The sequence below is a fragment of the Megalobrama amblycephala genome, linkage group LG6 (assembly GCF_018812025.1).
Source record: "Megalobrama amblycephala isolate DHTTF-2021 linkage group LG6, ASM1881202v1, whole genome shotgun sequence".
NCBI classification, from domain to species: Eukaryota; Metazoa; Chordata; class Actinopteri; order Cypriniformes; family Xenocyprididae; genus Megalobrama; species Megalobrama amblycephala.
This window is the reverse complement of record NC_063049.1, coordinates 43,877,742-43,894,082: the sequence shown is the minus strand read 5'-3', so window position 1 is coordinate 43,894,082 and position 16,341 is coordinate 43,877,742. Positions and strand designations below refer to the sequence as shown.

The 16,341-nt window shown below is 37.8% G+C and overlaps 1 protein-coding gene across 1 annotated transcript; it reads right to left on the bottom strand.

The window, feature by feature from the left end:
* Positions 1 to 675: 675 nt before the first annotated feature.
* LOC125270817 lies at positions 676 to 14,620 on the bottom strand. Its single transcript, XM_048194799.1, has 11 exons — positions 14,075 to 14,620; positions 12,553 to 12,648; positions 11,955 to 12,188; positions 11,529 to 11,706; positions 9,706 to 9,948; positions 8,902 to 9,621; positions 3,922 to 4,077; positions 2,119 to 2,207; positions 1,832 to 1,929; positions 1,238 to 1,514; positions 676 to 1,090 (listed from the first exon to the last, which is right to left on the bottom strand). The coding sequence occupies exons 1-10, from the start codon at positions 14,618 to 14,620 to the stop codon at positions 1,322 to 1,324; spliced, it is 2,553 nt and encodes an 850-aa protein (XP_048050756.1). The 3' UTR covers positions 676 to 1,090; positions 1,238 to 1,321.
* Positions 14,621 to 16,341: the final 1,721 nt, after the last annotated feature.

Here is a 16,341-nt window from a genome sequence, read left to right as displayed (position 1 = left end):
TGTACAAAATATTTGTGTACAATATTTTTTTCAGGATTATTTGATGAATAGAAAGTTCAAAAGAACAGTGTTTATCTGAAATCTAATCTTTTGTAACATTATAAATGTCTTTACTGCCACTTTTGATTGATTTAATGCATCCTTGCTGAATAAAAGTATTCATTTCTTTCATTTCTTTTCAAAAAAATAAAAATAAAAATTCTTACTGACCCCAAACTTTTGAACGGTAGTGTATAATGCTACAGAAGCTTTGTATTTCAGATAAATGCTGTTCTTTTGAACTTTCTATTCATCAAGGAATCCTGAAAAAAAAAGTACACAACTGTTTTCAACATTGAAAATAATCATAAATGTTTATTGAGCAGCAAATCAGCATATTAGAATGATTTCTGAAGGATCATGTGACACTGAAGACTGGAGTAACGATGCTGAAAATTCAGCTTTGCATCACAGGAATAAATTACTTTGTCAAATATATTTAAATAGCAGACGAAACTTCTTTTAAAAACATTAAAAATCTTAGTGGTTCCAAACTTTTGGACTGTAGTGTATATATCTATATCTATCTATCTATATCTATCTATCTATCTATCTATATATATATATATATATATATGTATGTATGTATACTGAATAACAACCTTGGTACACAAAAAAAGAAACAGTAAATGTGTTTATAATCTTATTTATTCAAAGATTACATCATCTCGTTTCTCCAGAAGCATATTCTGAAATAACCCAAGACCTTTACATATATGTAACAAAAATAAATTTGCCATTGTGCAAATGATTTCAACAAGTTTACTAGTGTTCAACAAATAGTAGTGTTGTTTACATTCAAACCGAGAAAAATACATAGAAAAATAATGGCTTTAGCTGTCATCTTCAAACATTTATATATCATTGTTCTAACATTAATATTCTTTCAAGCGTGACCTCTGACACAGGTCATTAACCAGCTTTACTTTTTCAACTGGTTGCATGAACTCTGACATGCGACTTTGACAGTCTGTAAAGGTTTTTGTGAAGGAAACAGCCAGTTCTGGAGTCTTAAACTTGACAGCAAACTGCCGTAACACAGCATCTCCCTCTGTGGGAAATACAAACACATGTGTCAGTGCAGTCAAATCAATAATATACTGAATATTAAGTGTCTTTAAACTTTTAAAGAACTAACAAAAAAGATCAACAACTTTTCTTTAAATATGTTATTGTAAATATTTAGTAGTTTGTATACCTGAGGAGTCAGCAGCTGTCCACGTCACTGCGCTTGTGGAGGTGTTCAGCCGTTTCAGATGAATGGCTCTGGTGATACAGTGGTTTACACACACCTTTTTATCCCCTTCTTGCCACATAAACACACGGTAGAGCTTCCTCGAGGGATGGAAAAGGATCTTAATGTCTCCTTCACTGCGGGCTTTCCACTTCTTAATATCACAGTCCCAGCGGTAAAGTTTGGTCCACTCCTTGAACAACATCTCCTCTTCATTCTCCTCAACCGATGGTAGTTCCACCTTGAAAGAAGCAATGACATAATAAACCAATAAACCCCAAGAAGCTGTGGTTTACAGCGAATTTAGAACAGCTAAGAGGCGGAGTCAACCAATCAGTATCAATGAACAGGAACTATCCGTTTTATAATGAAAATACAAATGTGTGTTAAGAAAAACTATACGCTGGCTTGACAGAGGTTCAAGCAGGGTTATTATTGTTAAACTAAAATTTAAAACTATCAAAACATTTTTGTTAAATGAAAAAAAAATTCAGTACACTTCAATATTACTTCAATACACCTTTACACAGGCAAAACTAAAAGGGAAGTGATATCTACATGTACAGGTGCTTCATCATCATCATCATCATCCTCTTCCTCTCTGTCACTTTGCGTCTCTGTTGCGGCTCCAGCATTTTCTCGAGGATGATTTGCATCTATAGAAATAAACAAGACTTTATTATTAACACAGAAAGACAAGACTGGAAGCAGCCGATGACAGAGCCTTAATGATGATTGATGGTCTTGTTTTCAGTGCACACTCTTGTCAGATTTATATCTGTTGTGTGACATAGAGATGTGCATTTTTGGCAGTATTTAAGTAAACTGCAACTAGAACAACCTACCATGACCAGCAGGATGCATCTTCCTTGGATGGACAGACCAGGATACAACTTTCCCTTCAAAGATTTGACTGCCTCCTCAAAATCTTCATCTGAATAAGAAAAAGTATTTCAATCAAGTAAATATGTCATTGAAGTAACAGTTGCCGGTTGAGGGAGTTAAATGTAAGAGCAATAACAATACACTGTGTGCAGAATTATTAGGCAAGTTGATTTTCTGATCATATTTTTTTTCCAAGCACATTTTACCAATTCCAATCCACATCAATCTTAATAACTACTATTAATATTGTTTTTAATCATTTATAAGTGATATATAATTGTTCATGAAGGCTGGAAATGAAAAATGCCTTATATTCAGGTGTGCAGAATTATCAGGCAGGTTTTCTTTTACAGGCAAAATGAGCCAAAAAAGATATTTAACTCTGACTGAAAAGTCAAAAATTATTAAATATTCATGAGAAGGACGCAATACTAATGCAATACTAGAAATTGCAAAGTTAAAGCATGACCAAGGGACAGCAAAATGCTCATTGAGTCAGCAGGGTCATACAAAAACAAGTGGAGAAGAAAAGACACATGTTAACTGCAAAATAATTAAGAATTAAGGTGAGGAATTAAGTGTGAAACCATCAGGAACCCTTTAGTCTCCAGCGCCACCATTTTCCAGAACTGCAACCTACCTGGAGTCTCCAGAAGTGCAAGGTGTCAGGATCTCAGAGACTTGGGTTAGCTAAAGAAACCTAAAAAATGACCCGCTCTTAATAAGAATCACAAGCTGAAGTGTTATAAAATACATGAAGACTGGGTTTTTATAGACCTTATAGACAGACGGCTTGAGAATGACTCCTGAAGGACCAGCACCACATCCTCTTGTACCACTGTTTGAAGAATTTATCTTCCAAAATCTGGCAGTAAGTTTTGGAAGATCATTTTTAGTCCATCTCTGCAAGACAGACATTTCAGGATAATAGATAGACTAAAAGTGAACTCCCACACCTTACTGCCAGATTTTGGAAGATAAATTCTTCAAACAGTGGTACAAGAGGATGTGGTGCTGGTCCTTCAGGAGTCATTCTCAAGCTGTCTGTCTATAAGGCCTATAAAAACCCAGTCTTCATGTATTTTATAACACTTCAGCTTGTGATTCTTATTAAGAGCGGGTCATTTTTTAGGTTTCTTTAGCTAACCCAAGTCTCTGAGATCCTAACACCTTGCACTTCTGGAGACTCCAGGTAGGTTGCAGTTCTGGAAAGTGGTGGCTCTGGAGACTAAAGGGTTCCTGATGGTTTCACACTTAATTCTTCACCTTAATTCTTAATTATTTTGCAGTTAACATGTGTCTTTTCTTTTCCACTTGTTTTTGTATGACCCCGCTGACCCAATGAGCATTTTGCTGTCCCTTGGTCATGCTTTAACTTTGCAATTTCTAGTATTGCATTAGTATTGCGTCCTTCTCATAAGCATTTAATAATTTTTGACTTTTCAGTCTTGAGTTAAATCTTTATTTTTGGCTCATTTTGTCTGTAAAAGAAAACCTGCCTAATAATTCTGCACACCTGAATATAAGGCATTTTTCATTTCCATCCTTCATGAACAATTATATATCACTTATAAATGATTAAAAACAATATTAATAGTAGTTATTAAGATTGATGTGGATTGGAATTGGTAAAATGTGCTTGGAAAAAAAAAATATGATCAGAAAATCAACTTGCCTAATAATTCTGCACACAGTGTAGTGATGCTTGCCTTAGCAATGCAACTAAGTATCTAAAAATGGTTCCAGCAGTTTATATTTCTTACCGTCATCCTCATCGCTTACGTATCCCAGCTGGTTTCTGTAACAGAAGAACGTGTGAGGAAGCATCAGTCTGGTCGCCAGTTCAGCTTGTTCTGCTGTCGGCTTACGCTCAAACACGATCTCAACATCAGCGTCACACTGGTCCTGGGTGCTCTTTCCTTCTCATTGAGAAAACAAATGACACATTTAAATGAGAGTAATGATACTATGTTTTATCAATATAATGATTTAAATAACCATAAACAACAATAGGTCAATGTGCTGCTTACTGAACCAGACTTTAACAGAACAGTCGATCTATACATTTAGAAATTAAAGCATTTCTGTTTGGCATGGTAATGAGTATGACAATGTTAATATGTTTGGTCTTGGTGGAATACATCTGCTACGCTGCTGCTGATTTTATTGCTGGTACTGTTATTGCTGCTGCAGTTATTGCTGCTATGGTTATTAGTGCTGCTGGTAATGTTTGTTGCCGCTGCTACTGTTTTTGCTGCTGTTATTGCTGCTACCGTTATTGCTGCTGCTGCTATTGCTGCTGCAGTTATTGCTGCTGCTGTTAATGTTTGTTGTCGCTGCTACTGTTTTTGCTGCTACTGTTTTTGCTGCTGCTGTTATTGCTGCTGCTGTTATAGCTGATACTCTTATTGCTGCTGCAGTTATTGCTGCTGCTCTTATTGTTGCTACTGTTATTGCTGCTACTGTTTTTGCTGCTACTGTTATTGCTGCTGCCGTTATTGCTGATGCTCTTATTGTTGCTACTGTTATTGCTGCTGCTGTTTTTGCTGCTGCTGTTATTGCTGCTACTGTTATTGCTGATACTGTTATTGCTGATACTGTTATTGCTGATACTCTTATTGCTGCTGCAGTTATTGCTGCTGCTGCTATCGCTGCTGCTGTTATTGCTGCTGCTGTTATTGTTGTTACTGATATAGCTGCTGCTGTTTTTGCTGCTGCTGTTATTGCTGTTACTGTTATTGCTGCTGCCGCTATTGATGCTACTGTTATTGCTGCTGCCGTTATTGCTGCTGCTGCTACTGTTTGTTGCCGCTGCTGTTATTGCTGCTGCTATTGCTGTTGCCATTAATGCTGCTGCTGCTATTGCTGCTGCTGTTATTGCTGCTGCAGTTTTTGCTGCTGCTGTTATTGATGCTGCTGTTAATGTTTGTTGCCGCTGCTACTGTTTTTGCTGCTGCTGCTGTTATTGCTGCTACTGTTATTGCTGCTGCTGCTGTTGTTATTGCTGCTGCTGTTAATGTTGTTACTGATATTGCTGCTGCTGTTTTTGCTGCTGCTGTTATTGCTGTTACTGTTATTGCTGCTGCCGCTATTGATGCTACTGTTATTGCTGCTGCCGTTATTGCTGCTGCTGCTACTGTTTGTTGCCGCTGCTGTTATTGCTGCTGCTATTGCTGTTGCCATTAATGCTGCTGCTGCTATTGCTGCTGCTGTTATTGCTGCTGCAGTTTTTGCTGCTGCTGTTATTGCTGCTGCTGTTAATGTTTGTTGCCGCTGCTACTGTTTTTGCTGCTGCTGCTGTTATTGCTGCTACTGTTATTGCTGCTGCTGTTGTTATTGCTGCTGCTGTTAATGTGTGTTGCCTACTGCTACTGTTTTTGCTGCTGCTGCTATTGCTGCTGCTGTTATAGCTGCTACTGTTATTGCTACTGCCGTTATTGCTGCTTCTGCTGTTATTGTTGCTACTGTTATTGCTGCTGCTGTTTTTGCTGCTGCTGTTGCTATTGCTGCTACTGTTATTGCTGCTACGGTTATTGCTGCTGCTGTTAATGTTTGTTGCCACTGCTACTGTTTTTGCTGCTGCTGCTGTTATTGTTGCTACTGTTATTGCTGCTGCTGTTATTGTTTGTTGTTATAATGCTGTTATCACTGCTGCTGTTATAGCTGATACTCTTATTGCTGCTGCTCTTATTGTTGCTACTGTTTTTGCTGCTACTGTTATTGCTGCTGCCGTTATTGCTGCTAATGTTATTGCTGCTGCTGCTTTTGCTGCTGCTGTTATTGCTGCTACTGTTATTGCTGATACTCTTATTGCTGATACTCTTATTGCTGATACTCTTATTGCTGCTGCAGTTATTGCTGCTGCTGCTATTGCTGCTGCTGTTATTGCTGCTGCAGTTATTGTTGCTTCTGTTAATGCTTGTTGCCGCTGCTGTTATTGCTGCTACTGTTATTACTGTTGCCGTTAATGTTGCTGCTGCTATTGCTGCTGCTGTTATTGCTGCTCTTAATGTTTGTTGCGCTGCTACAGTTTTTGCTGCTGCTGCTGCCGTTATTGCTGCTGCTGTTATTGTTGTTACTGATATTGCTGCTGCTGTTTTTGCTGCTGCTGTTATTACTGCTACTGTTATTGCTGCTGCCGCTATTGATGCTACTGTTATGGCTGCTGCCATTATTGCTGCTGCTGCCGTTATTGCTGCTGCTGCTACTGTTTTTGCTGCTCCTACTATTATTGCTGCTGCTGATATTGCTGCTGCTGTTATTGCTGCTACGGTTATTGCTGCTGCAGTTAATGTTTGTTCCCACTGCTACTGTTTTTGCTGCTGCTGCTGTTATTGCTGCTGCTGTTATTGTTGCTACCGTTATTGCTGCTAACGTTATTGCTGCTACTGTTATTGCTGCTACTGTTATTGCTGCTGCCGTTTTTGCTGCTGCTGTTAATGTTTGTTGCCGCTGCTAATGTTTTGGCTGCTGCTGCTATTGCTGCTACTGTTATTGCTGCTGCAGTTATTGCTGCTACGGTTATTCCTGCTGCTGTTAATGTTCGTTGCCACTGCTACTGTTATTGCTGTTGCTGTTATTGCTGCTGCTGTTAATGTTTGTTGCCGCTGCTACTGTTTTTGCTGCTACTGTTTTTGCTGCTGCTGTTATTGCTGCTGCTGTTATTGCTGCTGCAGTTATTGCTGCTGCTCTTATTGTTGCTACTGTTATTGCTGCTACTGTTTTTGCTGCTACTGTTATTGCTGCTACTGTTACTGCTGCTGCCGTTATTGCTGCTAATGTTATTGCTGCTGCTGTTTTTGCTGCTGCTGTTATTGCTGCTACTGTTATTGCTGATACTGATATTGCTGATACTCTTATTGCTGCTGCAGTTATTGCTGCTGCTGCTATTGCTGCTGCAGTTATTGTTGCTTCTGTTAATGCTTGTTGCCGCTGCTGTTATTGCTGCTACTGTTATTACTGTTGCCGTTAATGCTGCTGCTGCTATTGCTGCTGCTGTTATTGCTGCTGTTAATGTTTGTTGCGCTGCTACAGATTTTGCTGCTGCTGCCGTTATTGCTGCTGCTGTTATTGTTGTTACTGATATTGCTGCTGCTGTTTTTGCTGCTGCTGTTATTGCTGCTACTGTTATTGCTGCAGCCGCTATTGATGCTACTGTTATGGCTGCTGCCGTTATTGCTGCTGCTGTTATTGTTGCTGCTGCTGCTACTGTTTTTGCTGCTCCTACTATTATTGCTGCTGCTGCTGTTATTGCTGCTACGGTTATTGCTGCTGCTGTTAATGTTTGTTGCCACTGCTACTGTTTTGCTGCTGCTGCTATTATTGCTGTTATAGCTGCTGCTGTTATTGCTGCTACGGTTATTGCTGCTGCTGTTAATGTTTGTTGCCACTGCTACTGTTTTGCTGCTGCTGCTGTTATTGCTGCTGCTGTTATTGTTGCTACTGTTATTGCTGCTACCGTTATTGCTGCTGCTGTTATTGCTGCTGCTGTTAATGCTGCTACTGTTATTGCTGTTGCCGTTATTATTGCTGCTGCTGTTTTTGCTGCTGCTGCTGTTATTGCTGCTGCCGTTATTGCTGCTTCTGATATTGCTGCTGCTGCTGCTGCTGTTATTGCTGCCACTGTTGCTGTTATTGCTGCTACTGTTATTGCTGTTGCTGCTGTTAAGGACCTGTCAGCCTGTGCCATCTAGAGTTTGATAGAACTTTGAAAATAATTCATAACACAGCATGTTGAGAAAAAAATTCTGTTGATTTGCAAAAAAGTCATAATATTACCTAATCTGATGATACTGAGTTCAAAAATATCAATAAACCTGTCCATAAAGTTCTTTATCAGCATCAATGGTTAAATGAAGATCCTTTAATATCCATCAATCTTTCCATTGCACTAAAGGTTCTTTATAGTGGAAAAATATTGAGAGTCTGAGAGCTGAATGAATAGTTGTAACCTGGCTCAGAGTAAGACAGGAATCACCAGTTTGTCTGGTGATTCAGGGATCATGCAAGACTTCTTCACCTTACAAATGGTTGTCGAAAACAAAAATGCTAGGTAATGCACATCATGCACTGCTAGAAAAATAAGGTTCAATGGGGTTCTATATAGAACTCTAGGATTCTTGACACAATGTTAAAGAACCCTTTATGTCAAAAAGGAGAAGTGTCTTAAATGATTGCCGTAACACCGTAACAAGGGACGTAACAAGTTCCTTTAAGGCAAGTCATTTGACTTGACGCCTCTTGGGCAGCTATTTCAATCATGTAAGCTTCTATCTCTCTGAATGGGGAAACATCAAATTCTCCAAAGCTGTTCATCAAGCTCACGATTAAACTGAGATTCTAACAGCAGCTGCAATGACACAATGACTTTATCAAATGGCGATTGGTTCTTTTATTTAGAAGGCCGGACTTATTCCGCAATATACTATCTCCCATTTATAGCACATCATCTTTGTATATATGAAGACTTTGATAATATTTTCGGGTTATTTAATTTTTTTCTCTAATGATAAAGTATGGTAATTATAATCAAAATAAAAAAAATATTAAAACTAAATCCATAAAATGATCCCATGATGATGAGGCGCCCTTTAAGATTCTATATAGAACCTTAAAGGGCCTTAGTGTATTTTTTGAGAAAGTGATGTGCTAGAACAAAACAGGCACTATTTTTGGAATCAGAAATGATTAAGAAACAAGTAGCCTGCTTTATTTAGCAAATATGATGGATTACAGACGCTCACCTCTCTCTGGTAAACTAGAGGCAGTGGCCACTGCTTCTTCAAAGATTTTCCTGAAAGCATCCGCAGACTCCTGCAGTTTAAACCGCACCGCTAACGTCTGATCCCTGCCTTCTCCATCAGCAAAATCAAAGGCGTTCCACGTCCACGCATTCTCGGACGCTTTCATTGGCTCGAGCTTCATATTTGGAGTAATCCAGTGGTTTGCACATAATTTCAAAACCTGCTCTCTCCTCATCACGAGTCTTGCCCGTCTGGGTTTATCATTTTCAAGTATTTTGAGTTCACCTACGCCTCTTTCCTTCCACTGGAGTAATTCTTTGTCAAAGCGGTATAGTTTGGCTTTGTGACTAAAAACTACTTGTTCATTTTCCTCTCCAGTTGAGATCTCAATAACATCTGGTAATGGTACAGCTGGCTCGTATGTTTCTTCTTCATCATCTGGGCAAGAAGCTTCACTTTGATTTAGCACAGATGTGGATTTAGAGGGAACATACTGAAAACTGAAGTTAAATCCTTTAACTAATTCCCCAAAACGGAAAACATTCTTCTGGTCAAGCTGAACAGAACCACACAAGTCGCTGCTAGTTGAAAGGGGATTACCATCATGACTAGTCTTGTCTGCAGCTGTAAAAGCCTCGTTTTCTTTCTTCTTGTACTGTTCAACATCAAATTTGAAAACAGATGAAGACGCGTTGCCAAAATCAAATCCACAAGTAGATGCTAGAGAAGACATTGAACATGTTAAATCGGTTTGGATGGTACAGGACTCAATCGCTGTCGATGCATTACCTTTACTCTGATCACCTTTACTCTGATCTTTCTGAAAACGAAGACCCGAGTCTTTAAATAGTGTTGCAGCACGTTGGTTGGCAAAACTACCAAAACAAAACTTGCTTTTCATATTTGGCTTTGGCTCATGGCATGCAACACAATGGCTAGTTGTGCCTTCATTTGTCACCAGGCAGATGTCACAATTCCACCGCTCATCTTTTTTACCAAACGCTGGAGTTTCAGACAGTTTCACAATTCCACCAACAGGAGGCAAAACTGAGGAGAAAAGCAAATGACATGTTTACTTCCTACACATAATCATTTTTAGTACATGAAATGTAGGATTTCTCATTTAGTGCACTTAAATCTGTTAACTGTCACTGTCACACCCAAACTACTAGACTAGATGCATAAAAACTAGATGCATAAGGCGCATTCAGACCTGCTCAATGATTTTCTTACTTAGTATTTTTGTCTTGTTTTCCAGTACAAATATCTAAACATTCTTAAATTAAGATATATTTACTGGAAAAGCAAAATGACATGTTGTTTTCAGAAAAATATCTCAAAATTAAGTGAATTTATGAACATATATCTGGCAGTGGGCTCAAAAAAAATCTGTTTTCCGTTTGAATTAAGTTTATTTTTCTGAACCTATTGGCAGATATTTGTTCTTGTTTTAAGTAAAAACTCACTTCATTCTGATTGTCCATTTATGATGGCTCATGCAAAGTATAACACATGTGTGGTTGCTTTCCACGTCTTTTGATTGTTTGTAAAAGGTTGAACATTTGCATAAACTTAAACTTCTATAACCTTTTTTCTATTTCACTTTTAAAACTTTCTTTACTTTAACAGTGTCTTCCATAAAGGATTAGTTCAGTTCAGAATTAAAATTTCCTGATAATTTACTCACCCTCCATGTCATCCAAGCTGTTTATGTCTTTCTTTCTTCAGTGGAAGAGAAATGAAGGTTTTTGAGGAAAACATTCCAGGATTTTTCTCCATATAGTGGACTTCACTGGGGTTCAACGGGTTGAAGGTCCAAATGTCAGTTTCAGTGCAGCTTCAAAGAGCTCTACATGATCCCAGACGAGGAATAAGAGTCTAATCTAGAGAAACCATCGGCCATTTTCTAAAAAAAAATTAAAATTATATGCTTTTTAACCACAAATTCTCATCTTGCACTGCTCTGTGATGCGCCACTCATTACGTAATCACGTTGGAAAGGTCACGCGTGACGTAGGCGGAAGTACCGAGAAAGTGTCTACAAAGTCTACATCACACGTGACCTTTCCAACGTGATTACGTAATGCGTGGCGCATCACAGAGCAGTGCAAGACGAGCATTTGTGGTTAAAAAGTAAATTTTTTTTTTTTTTTTTTTTAGAAAATGAGCGATGGTTTCTCTAGATAAGACTCTTATTCCTCGTCTGGGATCATGTAGAGCTCTTTGAAGCTGCACTGAAACTGACATTTGGACCTTCAACCCGTTGAACCCCAGTGAAGTCCACTATATGGAGAAAAATCCTGGAATGTTTTCCTCAAAAACCTTCATTTCTCTTCCACTGAAGAAAGAAAGACATAAACAGCTTGGATGACATGGAGGGTGAGTAAATTATCAGGAAATTTTAATTCTGAACTGAACTAATCCTTTTTAAAACTTAGTTGAATTTATAAAAACTGTTGAAAATTGCTTAACTTATTTTGATGAGTTAAAGTAATGTAAAAGTCATATGTTGTCATGACTGATCACATGTTTTACAGTGTAACAGAGATGTGGAAAGAACTCAAACATGCATTATACTTTGGTGCTACAAATAAAAAAAAGGAGAATCTATAATGAAGTCTTCCAACCTTTTACAGACTTGATCTTGATCTCGATCTCTGTCGTTTTGGTGACATCCAACAAACGCTCTTGCATTTTAGAAACCAGCATCGTCACGTTGTGAAAAAAAGCATCTGGATGTTCAGAAATGCTGGAAAGATCTTCAAATTCTTCAGACATGGATTCTTCACAGTCAGACGGGTAATTCTAACAAATAATGCAGAATGAAAAATACATTTCAATACAAAAATCTACATACATTCTTTAGAAACTTTGTCAATAGCCTATTTTTTATTTTTATGATATCGAAACGTAAATATAATCGAGTGGTTTCTTCATCAAACAATAAGGACATGCTGTTCTGTTCTTTTATCAACTTAAGAAATTAGAGTTTTATTAATGTCAATCTCTTGATCAGCAGCATATGATTGTGTTTTCGGAGGATCTTTACAAACCTGCAGGAAATGAATGTGATCTTCAGTGGTCATAAACTGATCGAGCTCAGACACCTTCATCTTCATGTCAGCGATCTTCTGCTGGACTTTCTCCTGAACTCCTTCAATATGATTGAGTTCAGCTCTCTGTTGATCTGCAATCAGTTCTTTCACGCGGCAGCTTGTTTTCTGAAGAGACTGCAGCACCTCGCTGAAGATTCGTTCGCTTTCTGTGACTGCTGTCTGTGCTGAACGCTGGTCCAGGAAGAACAATCACAAAGTACATTTATTTTCCAAATACTGGAATCATTATGATCACAACTTGTAATGATTGCTTTAACAAGCTCGTTATTTCTGCCTAATGTGAACTGAATTGAACAAACTAGAGTTTAATTAACAAATTAGATGTTTCTCCTAGACTAAAATGACTACTAACAGGGAATGTTCTAAGAACGTTCTGGCGAGGTTCTCTAAAAGTTATGAACAAATGCTACAGTAGCGTTAATAGAATGTTCATATAAACATCTTTTTAAAGTGTTCTAAAGTAGTTAGCATGAAAACATTATAGATTGTTGATGAATGACAGACAGATGATGAGAGATCTGTGATCAATACTCACACGGATCGACTCCTTAGTCTGCGTTAGCTCTTTATAATCCTTCTCTCTGTCTTGGATGTTCTGCAAAAACTTCACTCGTGTTTCCATCAACTTCCTCTAGCAACAGAAAATAGTTATATATTTTAGTTTTTAACCACAGATAAAACTTTTAGAGACCTGGGGTGCGTTTCCCGAAAGCATGGTTAGCCAACTATGTCGTAAGTCCCATTGAACTCTATTGGTAATGACGGAACATGTGACCATAGTTCGTTTTGGGAAACGCACCCCAGGATTGAGATATTAAAATTAATGAAATAAAAGTCTTAAAAATAAAGGTTCTTTATCTGCATCAGTGGTTCCAGTTTTAACATCCATTAACCGATAAAGGCTCTTGATAACACCTTGCAAATACACAATATAAACAATATATTTTTAAAAGTATTTATTAACCTTTTGTAATGTTAGTTAATAAAAATGTTAATGTCGAAGATTATTAATACTTTAGACCTACTGTATTTTTCATTGTTAGTTCATGTTAACTCATTTTAACAAATGTCATCTTATTGTAAAGTGGGGAAAGGGTCTTTAGATTATTAAAGGGGTGGTTAATTATGGTTATGATTTCACTTTTTTAACTTTAGTTAGTGTGTAAAGTTTCTGTTTGAGCATAAACAACATCTGCAAAGTTACGACGCTCAAAGTTCAAGGCAAAGAGAGATATTTTCTTTTACAGAAATCACTACTAGGGAATGCAACGAGCTTCTTCCTGGGTTAGTGACATCACAAACCCCAAAATTTACATAAACCCCGCCCCAAGAACACACAACAAAGGGGGCGGGGCCATGTTGGGCTGCTTTAGAGAAGAGGAAGAGTTGTTGTAGTAGAGTGTTGTTGACATGCCGTCATTTTACGCCGGACTGCTTCACAAACGAGGGTCAATTCAACACAAAAGATGAACGTGACGACACATGCTAGTGGATGAGTTGAACCAACTCCACAGCAACTACATCAATTTATCCACTAACCATTCAGAAACGTCTAAAAGTTGTAACTTCTTCCTGAGTCTCTCCATCAGTGTCGACTCCGGTTTGAACAATGTAAGGCTGAACACCGTTACTGACAATCCTCATTTTGGCTGCGTGAGATTCTCCAGCTTTGTTGTTGTTGAGCTGTTAAAGCTCCGCCCTCTTCTGGAAAGGGGGCGGGAGCAGCAGCTCATTTGCATTTAAAGGGACACACACAAAAACGGCGTGTTTTTTCTCACGCCCAAATAGGGTCAAATTTGACAAGCTATAATAAATTATCTGTGGGGGATTTTGAGCTGAAACTTCACAGACACATTCTGGAGACACCAGAGACTTATATTACATCTTGTAAAAATAACGTTTTTTTTTAAACATATCAATGAAAACCTGGACGTTCCAAGAACATTCCATTTCATAACTTAATGGGAAAGTTAGCGAAATCCTCAGAACATATTTTTGTTAATGTGACACATAGACTGACAGATATTATAAGCCACTATCAATCTGCCAGGACCTACCTGTCTGTCTGCTCTTTCATCAGAAGCTGAGATGGTGTCGTGACTCTTGTGTTCATATAGTGCACACAGCACACAGACACACTGCTGATCAGTACGGCAGAAAATATCGATAAGTTTCCCGTGCTGAGAGCAGATTTTATTCTGGAGATCCGTGGCATCAGTCAGCTGGTGTTTTCTCCGCGCGTGAAGCTCATCGTGTTGCTCCAGGTGAGTGCTGCAGTAAGAGGCGAGACAGGTGAGGCAGGATCGGATGGCTTTGGTTGTTGTGGAGCTGCAGGAGTCACAGCTCACATCTTCGGCTTCCTCCTCAGCCCGTGTTCTCATCTTCATCAGCTTCTCAGAAAGTTCCTTCGCGTGTAGCCAGTCTGGTCTGTTGTTAAAGGTCTGTTTGCATTGAGGGCATCTGCTCATACCCTGATCCCACAGACGTGTAATGCAGTCCTTACAGAAGCTGTGTCCGCAGGGAATAATCACTGGATTTCTGAAGAGATCCTGACAAATGGAGCATCTGAGAGATTCCCGATCGAGGAAAGCTTCTTCTGCCATTTTGCTGCATTAAAATGAAACTTGGAAGCGTAAGTTTCGTTTGTTTGGAAACTAGTGACTCAACAGGCAATTCCCGAAGAAAGGAATCTCTTTTTATTACTATGTTATTCTTACATTTTATGCACCCACTGTAGCTAATACAGTCAGAAAACATTCATTTTCCAATGCAGGAGAATATTCGACGAATATCAAACGCGAAACTGTGTTTTGTTGTGCCACTCTTTCGATTTTCAACTGTGTATTTACCTGCTGTAGTACCGCGTTTTTCCAGTAGATGGACTCAGTGTCTTGCAGCTGAACTCAGGTTTATTAACCTTCAGAGAAGAGCAACAATTGCTTTTGAACAAGAAATATCCTATCTGTTAAAAGGATTTAATATAGGCGATGTTAGTGATGATGTAGTTAGTAATCCTTATTTGGATTTGTTAAATCATGTCTTGAAAAAACAGACCCTTTCGTCAATATCGTAAATCCTGCAAAGTTTTATATAGTTTCATTTATATATATATATATATATATATATATATATATATATATATATATATATATATATATATATATATATATATATATATATATATATGTAGCCTACATTTGTAACACTATTATATTACCATTGAATCAAATCAAAAAAAAACTAGTTCTGTCAGAGAGTGATGGTAAAAATGACATCTTTTTTTTTAGTTTTGAAAATACTATTGTGGAGTTTTGCTATTTGTGCAAATGGAAACAAAAAAATATATTTAATGAAGTCTCATTTACCCAACTATGATGACTTCTGCTTCTGAGAAACCAGAAAATGTGAAAAAGGGTCATATTGTATGGAAGCGTTTCCGCCACAGAATAAAAAATAAAAAGGAATGGCGACCTTTCATCCAGTGGCGGAGCCAGGATTTTTTCATAGGGGTGGCCAGGCAGGGGCCAGCAACCAGTCCGGGGTGGCACAGAAGTATTCATTATTTCAACATAAAAATGAGTCTGACTATAATGTACTTGACTTTGCAATTTAGATAGTGAATTAGATCATGGAATGCTGAGTGAATTTGACATTTTTTTTCTTTTTTTTTTTTTTAGTTTTTAATCATTCCTCACTTGCAGCCATATTAATAAAGGGGCTCACACTATAGCTAAATCTCAACTTGTTCAGTCAGTTCTGGTACTCAAAACTCCCAATAGCTTGTTCTCCATTGTTGCATCTCCATGGATGAGACATGCAGATAACTACATACTGTACTTCAAAGATTATTCAACCTTCATTGAATTTTATGTATAATCAATGAACTTAAACAATTCTCAGTTTGTCTGTTTCAAAAAGTAACCAAAAAAGTAAACACTAAATGTTTAACTTTCTATATTGTCAAAATAAATAACTGCAACAGTTCTATCATACCCAAATTAAACTCAGTACAAAGAAGAAGAAAAAAGTGTTCTCTTCTGAATTCCCATTTGCTGATGAGGAAGCGGAAATCAACAGCACATATGCCAAAATTTAAAATTATTAGTCTATGCATTTAAATGTGATACATTTTTGTTTGTACTTTATAAATTAACAAAATTAGCATCTTCTAGTACAAATGCACAGTTCTCACATTTATTTATGCATTAAAAAATTACATATCAGCTTGTGCCTATTGTGATCTCACATAGCAGAATATTTTAGTCCAGAGACATTTGGCATTTTATATATAATAGGCCTACATACATGCATGCACAGTTTTAAC

Coding starts and splice junctions, on each gene's coding strand:
- LOC125270817 (XM_048194799.1), bottom strand. CDS start 14,620: ATGGCAGAAGAAGCTTTCCTCGATCGGGAATCTCTCAGATGCTCCATT. Junction 11,707..11,954: donor ATCACATTCATTTCCTGCAG/GTTTGTAAAGAT, acceptor ATTATTTGTTAG/AATTACCCGTCTGACTGTGA. Junction 2,208..3,921: donor CGTAAGCGATGAGGATGACG/GTAAGAAATATA, acceptor TTTCTTATTCAG/ATGAAGATTTTGAGGAGGCA.